This window comes from Piliocolobus tephrosceles, chromosome 1 (genome assembly GCF_002776525.5).
Source record: "Piliocolobus tephrosceles isolate RC106 chromosome 1, ASM277652v3, whole genome shotgun sequence".
Taxonomy (NCBI): Eukaryota; Metazoa; Chordata; class Mammalia; order Primates; family Cercopithecidae; genus Piliocolobus; species Piliocolobus tephrosceles.
The window spans coordinates 215,618,375-215,633,860 of record NC_045434.1 but is presented as its reverse complement, the minus strand read 5'-3'; the positions used below and the strand labels follow the sequence as shown (position 1 = coordinate 215,633,860).

The 15,486-nt window shown below is 52.9% G+C and overlaps 1 protein-coding gene across 1 annotated transcript in view; it reads right to left on the bottom strand.

The window, feature by feature from the left end:
• Positions 1-15,486, bottom strand: part of ACOT7 (acyl-CoA thioesterase 7) — a 102,141-nt gene that overhangs the window by 54,823 nt on the left and 31,832 nt on the right. Inside the window, exons 5-6 of the mRNA XM_023215211.2 lie at positions 9,805-9,919; positions 250-336 (exon numbers count right to left, since the gene is read on the bottom strand). Of these exons, the coding sequence (XP_023070979.1) occupies positions 250-336; positions 9,805-9,919 (202 nt within the window). The remainder of the gene's footprint in view (positions 1-249; positions 337-9,804; positions 9,920-15,486) is intronic.

Genomic DNA, 15,486 nt, shown 5'->3' with positions numbered 1-15,486 from the left:
CCCTGTGTTGCCCAGGCTGGTCTTGAACTCCTAAGCTCAGGCAATCCTCCTGCCTCCATCTCCCGAAGTGCTGGGATTACAGCCATGTGCCACTGCGCCTGGACTACTGTGCAACTTCTTGAAAATTTAAATTTATACTTCACCAAACACAAGAGCCTCAACTGTATCAGACAGCAGCATGGCTCCCAGAGGAGCAACAACAACGAGTCAAGGGACAGGAATGGAGTGACCAGGGCGCTTCTTTCTTACCTCCGTGCACAAAGCCGTGCAGGGTGCAGTCTGAAGGCCCCACCAGGTGGATCAAGCTGGACTGGCTGTAGCTGACAGTGTTCGGCTCTGGAATTGCAAAGGAAAGAGATTAGTTATGGGGTAGACTGATTCCCACAGCTGAATGGTCTGACAATGCCGAAACCACCCTGAGGTCTGCATAGTCAGCGAAGGCGTCCAAAGGCAGTTCGGCTATGATTTCTCTTAAGGAAAACCATGGTCTCCAAACAGGCTACAGTTGGTAAAGGAGAGGTTTTCAAGGATTCATGACCCATTCTGTTAGTAGGTCATGACGAGACTCTCTGGGGCCATCAGCGCCCTGCAAGGCCCTGCCCAGGGGTAGCCACGAAACACCTCAAAGCTGTGAGTCCCAGGGCTCCGTGTGACCCTCTACCGGGCTCTAGTTAACCATCTGACTTGCATTTCCTACAATAAGTGCCACAGTGTTGCTGTAATTTACTCCACCAGCCTGAGAACATATAGCTCCCCAGGGTACAAGCTCTTCCCTCCGGCCAGCCCCCAACCCCATTCACTACTCTATCACCTCACTCTTGCAAGAGCCCCAAATACCTTGGAGGAGCTTCAGTCACCCAACACTGCACTGCTCCTGAAATATCTTTAAGAAGCTGCACTTGAGCCGGGCGCGGTGGCTCACGCCTGTAATCCCAGCACTTTGGGAGGCCGAGACGGGCGGATCACTAGGTCAGGAGATCGAGACCATCCTGGCTAACACGGTGAAACCCCGTCTCTACTAAAAAAATACAAAAAACTAGCCAGGCGAGGTGGCGGGCGCCTGTAGTCCCAGCTACTCAGGAGGCTGAGGCAGGAGAATGGCGTGAACCCGGGAGGTGGAGCTTGCAGTGAGCTGAGATCCGGCCACTGCGCTCCAGCCTGGGCAACAGAGCCAGACTCTGTCTCCAAAAAAAAAAAAAAAGAAGCTGCACTTATGAAAAAAAGCAGATGAAATATAACGTCCAGTCTCTAGAAGATAGACCTTTCTTTTTTCTTGAGACAAAGCCTCGCTCTATCGACTAGGCTGAAGTGCAGTGGCACAATCTCAGCTCACTGAAGCCTCCGTCTCCTGGGTCCAAACAATTCTCATGCCTCAGCCTCCCGAGTAGCTGGGATTACAGGCACCCGCCACCACGCCCAGCTAGTTTTTGTATTTTTAGTAGAGACAGGGTTTCACCACGTTGGCCAGGCTGGTCTCGAACTCCTGACCTCAAGTGATCCGCCCGCCTCAGCCTCCCAAAGTGTTAGGATTACAGGCGTGAGCCACTGCGCCCAGCCCAATATATAATTTTTTTAAAAGCCAGTTATCCTTATTGTTTTCTCTGTCTAACAAGAGAAAATGGAATTATCGTGAGCTCTTTGGATTCATAGCTGTCAGCTGTCCAGCTCTGACCGTGGAGGGACCATGTGGCCATATGGCTGTCCATTTTTAGGGTTTATGACAAAATTAGCCCTGCCTCGGACAAGTTCGAATGGCTGCCTCATCCCTGGCCCTTGGGCTGAAAACAGTATTCACTTCCAAGCCTGGTACAGCCCTTCCAGTGCAGATGGGGTCTTGGCAGGTCACCTAGCCCCTGGCTTCTGGGTTGGGATCCACCCTTCTGGGGTCAGGAAGTGCTCTGGCCAAGCCCCAGGAAGATCCGCCCTGAGCCATCCACAAGGGTGCAAGGGCTGGTGAACATGGCCAGGCCAGGGGCTCGGCCCTGGGTCTGAAGCTCCTTCCACTCGATGTCGCTGGCCCTCTGGCCAGGCCCATAGTCCTGCTCCCGTAAGCAGTAGTTTGGGGGCTGAGGGCATGGGGGAAGCAAGAGAGGATGGGGGAGGAAGGGAGGTTCTGGAGTTGGACTGCCTGGGTTTCAATCCCAGTTCTGCTGCCTTCGTGGGAACTTAACCTCCCTGTGCCTCAATTTCCTCAGCTGGAACCGAGATGGTGAAAGTGAAACTATCGGGTTGTGAAGATGACGTAAACACCTAACACACACGAAGCCCTGTAAATGGCTTGTCACACAGGACGGGATCCGAAAAGGAGAGTTTCGTGTTTAGGGCTATGTAAACCTCGCCCACTGCTGTCCTGGGCGCCTGGTTCCGGCTCCTCATATCATTTTGAAACTGCAGGTTCACAGATGAGGCGCTGTGTCAGTCAAGATCATAGTCACTGCTGCAGCAGATAAACCCTCAAACCCTAGTGGGTCACACAGTGAGGCTGATTTCTTGCTTAGGTAAAGTCCAAATCAGGCTTTCCTAGTGGGGTAGATTTCATCCAAACGGTGAAGATGTGGGGATTCAGGCCCCTCTGGTCCGGTAGCTCCATTACCCTTAATGGGTAGCTTTGAAGGTTACCTTGGAAGGGGACAGAGTGGGGGGAGGTTCACACACCTGAGGTTTCCATGGGTCAGGCCTGGAAGCAGCATTTCACTCTGCTCACACTCTAGACGTGAGTGGTATTGTCACACCTGCTGCAGAGGAGGCAGGGCCACGTGGCCCTGCTGTGTGTGGAGACAGGCTTGGTCATCTCTGTTTGGTTCTACCCCTCCAGTCACCAGATCCCTGCTGTATTCTTTGCACACGTAGAGCACCTCACCCTTAAGGACGACCCCCTGAAACCCGATCCAGCCTCTGAGCTCACCTCAGAGCGCAGCGGCTGGTCACATGTATGCCGTCTTCTCCATCGTGTTTAGATGCAATTTTTCATGTTCCTGCAGCCAATGAACTAAGAAGATGAGTTACCTGCACCTGCACCCTTTATACAGCAGCAGAAGAGCACGCTCATTCAGCAAAGAACAGAACACAGGAGCTACCCAGGAGCCCCTGGCCCAAGCAGAGATGACTCTCACTAGGGTCTAAACTATGGCCATGGAGAAGGGTCTTTGGTTAGACCCTGATTCCACTCTTGGGGAGGAACTACATGGTCCTTGGTTCAGCCTCCTGGAAGGTTCTTCCCTGTTCGTTATCCACCATGGCCTCATTCAGGCAGGCACTGGGAAATAGGGCCCACGGCCTACCTCCTGCTCATCTAGGTTTGGGGAGGTTACTTTAAAGTTTGAACAGTCAAAAGCTTTTTGACTGGCAAATTCAGTTTCCTCGTAAACTTAGTAGGCATCTGATCTGTCTGTCTCTAGTCAGTTCCATGCGACAGGAACCACACCCAACATTCTTTCCAAGTGTCATGCTCAAACCTGGTATATTTTGTTACTTTTCCATCCCACTCCACTGCCTTTCTCACTCTCTCAAGACACACGTTGGTGGGTAAACCACACTTTAATCTGATTTTCGACACAAGGCTGAGTCTTTTTTTTTTTTTTTTGAGACGGAATCTCGCTCTGTTGCCCAGGCTGGAGTGCAGTGGCGCAATCTCGGCTCACTGCAAGCTCCGCCTCCCGGGTTCATGCCATTCTCCTGCCTCAGCCTCCTGAGTAGCTGGGACTACAGGCACTCACCATTGTGCCCGGTTAATTATTCATATTTTTAGTAGAGACGGGTTTTCACCTTGGTCTTAATCTCCTGATCTTGTATTGCGCCCACCTCGGCCTCCCAAAGTGCTGGGGTTACAGGCGTGAGCCACTGCACCCGGCCAAGGCTGAGTCTTAATGGGCTTTTGATTTCAGTCTCCTTCTGTTCCCAGGTCAATAAACAATAGGCTTTTCCAGTCCTTTCATGCCGCCCGTTTCTGGCCTCTTCTCAGAGCCTCGTGGTATCACGGGTTTCAGGGTGTGCTAAACTGCCCTGAGGCCCAAGGTGCCCTCGGCAATTGCAGGCTGATTCTGGACACCCCTAGATCCTGGCAGGTCCACGCTGAAGCGGCAGGTGGGAGAACAGGCATCCCCTCCCTTGGGCCAAGCCACAGGTGGTGGGAACTGGCTGAGATGCAGGGACGTCAGGGCCCCCAGGGCCTCCTTCCCAGGAGCCTGGGCGCTTGGAGGAGTCTGTTGGCTGGCTTTGAGATGGCGCCCCTGCACGCCAGCTCCCGGAGGGGCCCAGATGCAAGGACCTCTTGACCCATATTCAGGAGGGTGGGCTGGGTGGGAGGGTCCCCAGAATGTGGCTTCTTGGGAAGGGTTCCTCTACTCTGCTTCTGACTCCATGACAGGCCACTTCTCCCACACACCCTGGCATGAGGGCAAGTCCAGGGCAGGAATGAGGAAACCCACATGGCAGCTAACGGTGACCAGGAGAGAAGGCAGGGGAGCCAGTTTGAAATTCTGTGTGTGGAGTACCTTGTGCTGGCACTGCTGTAAAAGACTGGCCACCAAACACTGGGGCCTTAAACAGCAGAAGTTCGTCTCAGCCCTGGAGGCTGCAAGTCCCAGGTCAAGGTATCAGCAGGCTGGCTCTTCCTGAGGCCTCTCTGCTGGGCTTGTAGATGCCGCCTTCCCCCGTGTCCTCATAGGGCTGTTCCTCTGTGTGTGTCTGTCCTAACCTCCTCTTCTTGTAAAGACACCAGCCTATCCTAATGACCTTATTTTAACTTAATTACTTCTTTAAAGACCCTTTCTTTACATTCAGTGACATTCTGAGGCACTCAGGGTCAGGACCTCAACATAGGATTTGTGGTGACACAATTTAGCAACCATGACCCACAGGCACATCAAAGCCTTGGAAATGACACTGGGGCTGGACGCAGTGACTCATGCCTATAATCCCAGCACTTTGGGAGGCTGAGGGGGGTGGATCACCTGAGGTCAGGAGTTTGAGACCAGCCTGGCCAACATGGCGAAACCCCTCTCTACTAAAAATACAAAAATTAGCCAGGCGTGGTGGCAGGTGTCTGTAATCTCAGCTACTTGGGAGGCTGAGGCAGGAGAATCACTTGAACCAGGGAGGTGAAGTTTGCAGTGAGCTGAGATTGTGCCATTCCACTCCAACCTGGGCAACAAGAGCAAAACTCTGTCTCAAAAGAAAAGAGAAGAGAAGGAAAAGAAAAGAAATGACATTGGACACTTATGAGACCCTAGGTATCAACTTCTGGGTCAGGACCACCCTTCATCCCACCAGCTTTTTTGGCTGCTGAGAAATACTACTTGCCTAAGGCCAGACCTAGAAAGGACCTGTCTTCACCTGAAATGAGTCCCAGTCATTTTGTGGCCCAGTGGGCTGGCGTGTTCAACAGCCTGGGGCTTGTTAGGTAGGAATGAGCTACCTTTCTGAGTGCCAGCTGTCCTGGGCAGGAAACAGATGAGGTCTTGGCCCTGACCAGAAGGCCTTGGGGGCAGAGAGTGGGTATGCACGCCAGGCTAGTTTACACGGGTGTCTGCCCAGGAGATCCTGTGTGGGTTTTATCTTTATCCGGTGAGAAAAAGCAGTGTTGAGAAAGGTCTGACTTCTGGACAGGCATGGTGGCTCACGCCTGTAATCCCAACACTCTGGGAGGCTGAGGCAGGCGGATCGCCTGAGGCCAGGAGTTCGAGACCAGCTTGGTCATGATGGCAAAACCCTTTCTCTACAAAAAATACAAAAATTAGCTGGGTGTGGTGGCACATGCTCGTAATCTCAGCTACTCGGGAGGCTGAGGCACCAGAATCGCTTGAACCCGGGAGGTGGAGGTTGCAGTGAGCCGAGACCGCACCACTGCACTCCAGCCTGGGTAACAGAGTGAGACTCTGTCTCAAAAAAAAAAAAAAAAATTTTATATGGACAAATTATAGGTGTATATATTAGACAAAGGGTTTTTAAGGAACTCTCAGACTCTGAGATACCTGAAAGACGAGGCCGCCCCTGTGGAGGTTGCTAGGTAACAGTCTGCACTCTGGCTCTAGGATGAGGTCTGGGATGTGGGATGGACGGGGGCTGGGAGGAGGCAAGTCAAAGGCCAAGACGGCCTCTCCAGGGCAGAGAGGGAGGGTCCTTCCACAGGATGGGACAGCTTGTGTCACACCTGTTAGAAAGACCCCAGTGCCGGCCGGGCGCGGTGGCTCAAGCCTGTAATCCCAGCACTTTGGGAGGCCGAGACGGGCGGATCACGAGGTCAGGAGATCGAGACCATCCTGGCTAACACGGTGAAACCCCATCTCTACTAAAAAAAAAATACAAAAAACTAGCCGGGCAAGGTGGCGGGTACCTGTAGTCCCAGCTACTCGGGAGGCTGAGGCAGGGGAATGGTGTAAGCTCGGGAGGCGGAGCTTGCAGTGAGCTGAGATCCGGCTACTGCACTCCAGCCTGGGCGACAGAGCGAGACTCCGTCTCAAAAAAAAAAAAAAAAAAAAGACAGACCCCAGTGCCAAGTGCCAAGCACATATGCACACTCTTCTCCCCGAGCTGCTGCTCCCCACTGACCCGGACACCCCAGCCAAACCCAACTCAGGCTAAGCCACCACACAGGAGACCAGGCTGGTCTCAGATGAGCCCATCCCTGGGCTCCCGAGGGCACAGGGCAGCCCTGCCACAGAGATGCCGGCTCTACTAGGAAACTGGAGTCAAAGATGCAGATGTTCAGAAATGCTCAAGAAAGAATGGACACAGGACTTCCTATGAAACGTTTAAAAACCATCTCTAATCCAATCATCTGAGAAAGATGCATTTTTATAAAACAAAAAAGTAAAAATAAAAGCACACACAAATCAGGAAATCTTGAGATTTAGGAGGCCCATTGTGATAGTGAACAACACATTCTGAAAAATATCGTGTGTAGATTTACAGTCAATCGGAGGCCGGCGAACAGAAGAGAATCCCACAAGTAAAGGAATTTAAACTGATTGAAAACCTCGAGTAATTTTAGTGTCTCTGAGGGTCAGTTAAAGGCTGGGCTTCTCAAAGCCACAGTGAGCCCAGCAGCGCTACCCACTCCCCCCAGGGTCTGGCACCCACCCCAAGCTCTCTCCAGAAATCACTCATGAAAAGGTAGGCCCAGGCAGCCTCCGTGTTCCACCCAACCCTCTCCTCCATGACCCCTTTGTGTTAGGCAGGACATAGCCTCTTCTTGTCTCTTACAAGGGCACTGATCACTGGATCTGGGGCCCACCTGCGTAACCCAGATGATCTCATCTCAAGATCCTTAATTTAACCATATCTGCAAAGACCCATTTTCCATATAAGGTCCCATTCACAGGCTCTAGGGATTTGAATGTGGACATATCTTCTGGGCCTGGGCGCTGTGTTGGTGCCTTTCCTAAGACACCTCCCCTTGCTTCCATCCCATCACATTCCTTGGGGCCTGTGTCTGACCTGACTGCTGGGCTGCCCTCCCAAAAGCACAGCCTGGGCACTGTCTGCCCCAGCACGTGCCTCCAGGCCTGTCTGGTGTATTGCTGTGTTAATAAACTCACTGTCTATTTACATTTTATTTTTAAAAGATATCTTGGCTGGGCGTGGTGGCTCACACCTGTAATCCCAGCACTTTAGGAGGCCGAGGCGGGTAGATCACAAGGTCAGGAGATTGAGACCATCCTGGCTAACATGGTGAAAACCCGTCTCTACTAAAAATACAAAAAATTAGCCGGGCGTGGTGGTGGGCGCCTGTAGTCCCAGCTACTCGGGAGGCTGAGGCGGGAGAATGGTGTGAACCTGGGAGGCGGAGCTTGCCATGAGCTGAGATCACGCCACTGTACTCCAGCTTGGGCGACAGAGCGAGATTCTGTCTCAAAAAAAAAAAAAAAAAAGATATATCTTCACTGGGATTTCATCAAAGCAGCACCATGCTTTCTATTAATACCGATGGATTCATTTTTTTCTTTCTTTCTCCCTTCCTTTCACCTTCCTTTCTCTTTTCTTTTCTTTTCTGTGTTTGTTAAAAAGCAGACGTGAAAACAGAAGAAACCTACAGTGGCTTCCCCAACAGGAAAGAAACCGACCTACCCAGTCCCACTGGCCTAAGGTGACAACCAGTCCGCTTTTGGCAAGTTGAGGCTGGAGCACAGACTGGATCACAGACACAAATGTGAGACTAAAGACACACAAACTGCTGTTCAAGCCTCAAGTTGACCCACCCAGAAAACAAGCACACGCCTGCTGCACGCCAGCAGCCAAGCCCGGAAAGCTATGCTCTAATCTGTGCGCCCACTGGATTTTCATCAGTCCCCCTTGGTGCTTATGTGGACTAAGCAAGGGAGGTAAGCGGCCATAACAATGCCCCGAGTCTGGGTTAGCAGGTGCCAGGGCGCCTCTCGGCAGGGATAGGAGCAGGTGGATCCCAGAGTGGAGCCCACATCACAGGTATATACAAGGGGAAAAGGATTACTTGAGGCAGGTCCTCCACCGCTGTTGAGGGTGGAGGCAAAACAGAGAAAGCTGAGTCAGAAGTTGAAACACTCACCATGGCCAGGGTCTCCCAAGGCATGGTGGGGGCAGCAAACCCTCCCCAGACTGCAGTCCCGCATGAGGACGGCTGTGGAACTCAGCACAGAGCACGAATGTGCCACGAGCCCAGGCCACTGCGGGGAGGCAGAGAAGCACACAGCGCATCCTACAGGGAATTCTCCTGCCACTATTAGAACGTGACCGCCATGTGTGCAGTAGGGAGAGGAGGAATGCTCGTTGCCTGCCCCCCAGGGCTCACCCTGTTCCTAGGGGGACAGACGCTCCCCTAGGCCCCTGCCCTGAATTGTTTCTAGGAACTCGGGGATTTCTCTGGGTAGAAAGTCCTTGCTTGAGGCAAAACATATCATCGTGCCTTCGTTTAGATTTTGGATGAACATTTTGTTAAAGCCAGAGCGCCGTGACATGAGAGCAAAAGGATGGATGGCAGAAGGGACCAACACCACAGGGAAGCTGGGCCTGCTACAGACCCCAGGGCCTGCCTGGCAGAGCCACTCCTCCAATCAATGTCTGAAGTGGCCGGGAAGAAGTGGCACTTGAACAGCTGCTGCCATTTTTTTCTTTTTTGGATGAGTTGGAAATCCCATCAAGAACAAGCCACTTGGCCAGGTGTGGTGGTTCACACCTGTCATCCCAGCACTTTGGGAGGCCAAGGCAGGCTCATCACTTGAGATCAGGAGTTAGAGACCAGCCTGGTCAACTTGGTGAAACCCCATCTCTACTAAAAATACAAAAATTAGTCGGGCACGGTGGCATATGCCTGTAATTGTAATACCAGCTACTTGGGAGGCTGAGTCAGGAGAATCGCTTGAACCCAGGAGGCGGAGGCTACAATGAGCCGAGATTGTGCCACTGCACTCCAGCTTGTGTGACACAGCGAGACTCCAACTCAAAAAAAAAAAAAAAAAAAGGAAAAAGAAAAAAAAAAAAAAGAACAAGCCACTGAGCGAACAAAAGGAAAAGATACAACAAAAATAAAATTCCTCATGAACAGGTGCACGCCGCCTGCCTGGCAATGGAGGCCCCACGCACAGTGCCCTCCTGGGACTGGCTGAGTCGCTCAGGTCGCCTTCCAGCTGTGTGACTGGAGGAGTCTACACGGCTCAGGGCAGGGCTGGGGGACAGCCCTCCCTGGGGACCCCAGAGAAACTGGTTCCAGGAGAGCATGCTCAGTGCTGGGGGAACCTCACAGGAGGCTCACGTAGGCCCAGCCAGCTCCTGCCTCCTATGCATCCCCAGTGAGGAGCAGCACCTGTTGCTGGTGTCCGTGGCTCTTACCTGGGTTGAGGACTGGCTGGACGATGTCCCCGTTCCTCCACTTGGTCTCCATGCGCTCCAGCTTCTGGGCTTCATACCGCTTCCGGCCCTCCTCCTCCTGCTCCTGCCGGGAATACTGCGGGAAACCACAGACAGGTCAGGCCCAGGCGGGACACGGCTCCTCCCCTCTCCAGGCAGCCACGACCCCAGGCCCCTTATGCCACACAGCCTTGTGTAACTGGGACTATCTGTTTTTCTGTTTGTGTGTGCTTAATATAAGTAATAAGAATACAGAAAGAGTGAAAGCCCATGTGGCTCCACTCCCCAGAGAACCTGGGTCAAATGTTTGGTTTAGATCCTTCCTGGAATTGCTTTTATGCCTACAAATATATAAAAAGCTCTGTGGTGCTGTATGTAGAGCTTAAAAGCAACTGTGTATCTATTTAACGTAATTTTTGTGACTATGTGGGCATTTAGCTTGTTCCCAATTTTTCTTTTCTTTTTTCTTTTTTTTTTGAGATGGATTCTTGCTCTGTCCCAGGCTGAAGTGCAGTGGTGCGATCTCAGCTCGCTGCAACCTCCGCCTCCTGGGTTCAAGTGATTCTCCTGCCTCAGCCTCCCCAGTAGCTGGGACTACAGGCGCCCGCCACCACGCTCAGCTAATTTTTGTATTTTTAGCAGAGACAGGGTTTCACCATGTTGGCCAGGCTGATCTCTTGACCTTGTGATCCAACTGCCTTAGCCACCCAAAGTGCTGGGATTACAGGCGTGAGTCACCGCGCCCACTATTAAAACCATACTGATCCTAGGTTACTTAAAATCATTTTGCACTGTCCCATTCCTTCCTAGGATTCATTCCAGAATAAAGGGATCCTCAAAAAGGCCCCACCTACTCTCCCAGGGCCATGACAGAGCAGGAACTGCGTGTGTCCCTGCTGACCCTTGGCCAATCGAACAGGCTGTGTATTAGTAGAGAACAGGCAGTCAAAGATGGAACCGTCCCCCCGAGGCTCTCCGAATGGATCATAGGCGTTTCTGACCCCGGAAGTTAAAAATAAATGTGAATATAAGACTCAGCACAGGCCGGGCATGGTGGCTCGCGCCTGTAATCCCAGCAATTTGCAAGGCTGAGGCGGGTGGATCACTTGAGGTCAGGAGTTCGAGACTCCTGGCCACATGGTGAAACCCTGTCTCTATTAAAAATACCAAAATTAGCCAGGTATGGTGGTGGGCACCTGTAATCTTAGCTACTCGGGAGGCTGAGGCAAGGGAATCGCTTGAACCCGGGAGGTAGAGGTTGCAGCCAGCCAAGATCGCGCTACTGCACTCCAGCCTGGGCGACAGAGCGAGATTCCATCTAAAAAAATAAAATAGAATAAAAAATACCAACTCTCAGCACAAAAACCAAAGCTCCTGAGTCCCAGCACACAACAGGGGATATTGCATTTCTTGGATATAACAGACGGTTCACTCGCTGCCCTCCTGTGCACAGTGGAGGGGACGCACCACACTCCCTCCCCATGGGACCCTCAGAGGGGCTCTCAGGGCCTGTGTGCTGGCCCCAGGCTGGTTCCAGATCCTCTGCCTGCTCCATCCCCCAGGACCTTCTCCCTCCCTGTCGGCCTGGCCGGGGGCCAACTACACCTGGCTGTTCTAATTAACCTCAACTTCCGCTCTCACCGTTCACTCACCCAACCATTCCAGCTGAGCCTGTGGGGAAGCCACAGAATTCAGGGCCCCTCTGGGCCCCTCTCGGCCGCCTGTTGAAGCCCCTCTGACCTAAGCAAGTTCACTTCAGATGGCTGTGTTAGGCCTTCTTTCAAAAGTCAGTTTTAAACATCTCGATAATTCCTGCTCATGGCTCAGCTCCAAAACTGTGCAGGGCCTGAGCACCATTCACCATTCCTCGGCTTAATTATCCATCATCTTCAGTTGAGAACCCATCTTCAGAAGAGGCTGGGAAGGGAGCTGAAGGGTTGGTTCAAAAGAAGCAAACCGTGGGGAGTGTTTTAAGTTGCAGTGGATAATTCAACCTTTTCCTCCATAAATAAACCACATCCTAATGTTCCACCGGCCAAGTCATGACTGTGAGAGGACAGTCTGTGCTGTGTGTCTACCTAGCAACACTGGTGGGTGAACTTCAGCATCCTCAAGAAATGCCTTTTAAAGGGAATTTTTTTTTAAAGGAGCCACCCCCCGGTCTAATACATCCTTGTGGCATCCAGTACATTTGTCTGGGCTTGGCGGGCACACAGGGAAATGATGGGGCCCAGTCCTGGACACAAGCCACAAGGAGAAGCCAGGCCTACTCCCCAACGCTGCCTTTCCATCTGGGAACAAAACCGCTGGAACATTTTAATAACGGCTGGCACCTAATTCTCACCCCCGAGGGCTCATCAAACCCAACTGATCTGAAGCAGCAGACAGCGTGGCCCAAATGTCTGAGAGACAGGCTGTGAACCTCTTCGCTCGAGCACGTATTCAGACATTTGAGAAAAACCAAAGCATCCACCCCCGACGGCCACTCAGCATGTCCAGGGCTGCGGCTGCCCCTCCGGTCATCCTGGGCCCCTCAGGCCCATCACAGGGCCACCGAGGTTCCCTGCTCACTGGGAAAGCTGCAGGCAGGCCGGGGAGGAAGGTGGAACAAAGAAAAGATGTCCTGCACTAGACGACTGTGCACACGGCCAGCAGCTGGGTTCCTCCAGGGAGATGCACACATCCAGGAAACCAGAGCGTGTGTGTGTGCGCGTGCATGTGTGTGTGCATGCGTGTTCCAGATAGCTACACGCATATGTATGTGACATCTCTATCTGTATGTGTATACATATTATATATATCTGTGTATCTATAGATACAGGGATGTACATTTTCCTAAATCCGGGATGGCTGTAGAAAGGTCAGCAGGAGCACGCTCACGGAATATAAGGCAGCCCTGTGGCCAGGCCACCAGCAGATGAGCATAAATGCCCACCGGAGCCAAGGAAGGAAGCTGCACTTTCCGGGATTCCGAAGCAGCCTCTGGCTGGGCCCACTAGTGAAAAACAGGAGACCTAGATTCCAAATCAGCGGGAGGTTTATACTATGTGGGCCTAGCATGTGTTGGGGGGAAGACAGTGCAAATAGCTCTGAGCAACAGCTGCAGCTGAGAACTGTGCAGCCTCTCCCATCTGCAGCTCTGGCTGCCTCGGCTCCGTGGAACGGTTTCAACAACTCCTTGACAAGGCCAAGTTGATATTTATGTCTCATCAAACCCACTACACAAAGGAAATGAAAAAGCAACCGGGAGCTCCTCCAGGATGTGGGAGGGAGGGAGCTAATTACTGGGCAAGGAGAGGCGAGGCTAAGAGGGGCCACGCTGAAAGCGCCCTGTCCCTGCGGCGAAGGGACGGGAGCCAGGGCAGTCTGAAGCTACCCGTCCCCTCCACTGGCCAAAACCCAACAGCTCTCGGTGCATCGATCCCAAGCGACAAGGCAGCAAAAGCGACTGTGTTCAGGTCCAGACCCGCCCCTCGGTATCACCCGCCTGAGGTGCACCATGAGATGCTAAAGCCAGGCATGGGGCCTGGGAGAGATTTCAGAACTGGATAGCATCTGAAAATTAAATCCGTTAAATGCTATGTCTCAATATTTACATGTGATGTAGCTCACTGAACGCCAAGGGCTTAGAGAAAAGAACAAACGTGGGGGTGGGTGTGCTTGCAATTCTGCGGAGAACAGTCAGGAGCCCCCAACTGACCCCTGCTCCTTAGGTCTTCAACCACCCCCGAGTTAGCACTGCCTGAAAATGACCACAACTTCCATTACAGCCAAGAAGCAGGGAGAGAGGATAACAGCCCCACAAAGAACAAGAGACGGGGGAGGGTGTTGAACCGAGGGCTGCTGCACTGGGTTGAACAGTGTCCCTCAAAATGTATATCCACCCGAAACCTCAAAATGCAAACACTTCCAAAAACCGGGTCTTTGTAGTTGTAAATAGTTAGAATGAGGTCACAGCGGACGGGATAGGCCCTGAGCCCCGTGACCCATGCTTTTGTAAGCAGAGGCCGTGCGAACATGGAGGCAGAAGCTTCAGTGACGCAGCCTCAGCCAAGGGACGCCTGGAGCCACCCGGCGCTGGAGAGACCAGGAGGGATCCTCACCTGGGGCCAACGGATGCGCGGGGCCCTGCCCACACCTTTGGACTTCCGGCCTCCAGAACTGTGACAGGATCAACTTCTATTGTTTGAGAGCTACCCAGTCAGTGGCACTTGGTCACAGCAGCCCCAGGACACTGACTGACTCAGGCAGGAGCATGAGACTTCGGACTCCACATCCTGACACTGAGTCCCTGCCTGCTGGCCAGATTCTGGCATGCTGCCATCCTGCTCTCATAAAACCAAAGCTGCGGCCAGGCACGGTGGCTCACACCTATAATCCCAGCACTTTGGGAGGCCAAGGTGGGTGGATCACAAGGCCAGGAGATCGAGACCACCCTGGCTAACACAGTGAAACCCCATCGCTACTAAAAATATAAAAAATTAGCCGGGCATGGTGGCGGGTGCCTGTAGTCCCAGCTACTGGGGAGGCTGAGGCAGGAGAATGGTGTGGACCCAGGAGACGGAGCTTGCAGTGAGCCAAAATTGCACCACTGCACTCCAGCCTGGGTAACAGATCGAGACTCTGTCTCAAAAAAAAAAAAAAAAAACAAAGTTACAGCCACCAGCCTGCCCTTCCCTTCCTGTTAAATGTGGACAGGGCTCCCCTGTCACCAAGATTTAAAAACAACAACAACAAAAACCTAGGCCAAACAGCAGCTGGACCCCGCAGCCAGCCACAGCCACCTGGGGAGACACCCCACCCAGACCTTCACTGCCCTCTGAGGAGCCCCCGGCAGGGTACCTGCTCAGACACTGAGCTGAGGAGAGAAGAGATGGCAGGAAGCACGTCTCAGGGAGTACCTCCCCAGTCTCACATGGGCAGTGGAAGCAGGGACCGGGGCCCCATCAGCCCTTGTCACCCGGGGGGGCCACGGGAAGACAGAACCAGGCCTCCTACAGGCGGGAAGTGGCCTGCTCCCAGCAAACGCTGGGGAGGGGACCAGGGCTTCCAAAGTGGCCTGTGCCTGGCAGACACTGGGGAGGGGACCAGGGCTTCCGGCAGCAGCAGGCACACCCAGCATCTCTGTTGGGTCTGGAAGCAAAAAGAGCAGGCACCAATTCCTGACAATCTGGTTCTCAGTTTTATTATTTCTAAAAATGTATTCTATATATATCTCAGCCGGAGGAAAAGCTCCCCGCCGGGGCCCACACTGCAGAGACTCAGAATCCTGGTTCCTTCCCTCTAAGAAGAGCTCCTCCTGGGGGCTGAGGCCTGTGGACCACAGGATCAGGCTGCAGGAGGAGCTGGTCACACCTGTCCTTGGACTCGCCAATGAACTTGGGGCACAGGAGAAGGAGGCGAGGGAGTACTTTTAGGGAATGAATTAAATTTCTTTATTCCCAACGTCTCCCCTCCAAGAATCTGTATGCGCAGCTTCCACAGGCCCCGCCCACAGGCCCACCCATGGCAGGACTCCTCTGACAACACAATGAACTGGTATTATGGAAGGTGCTTCCACCGGGCGCAGTGGCTCATGCCTGTAATCCCAACACTTTGGGAGGCCAAGGTGGGTGGATCATGAGGTCAGGAGATCGAGACCATCCCAGCTAACACGGTGAAACC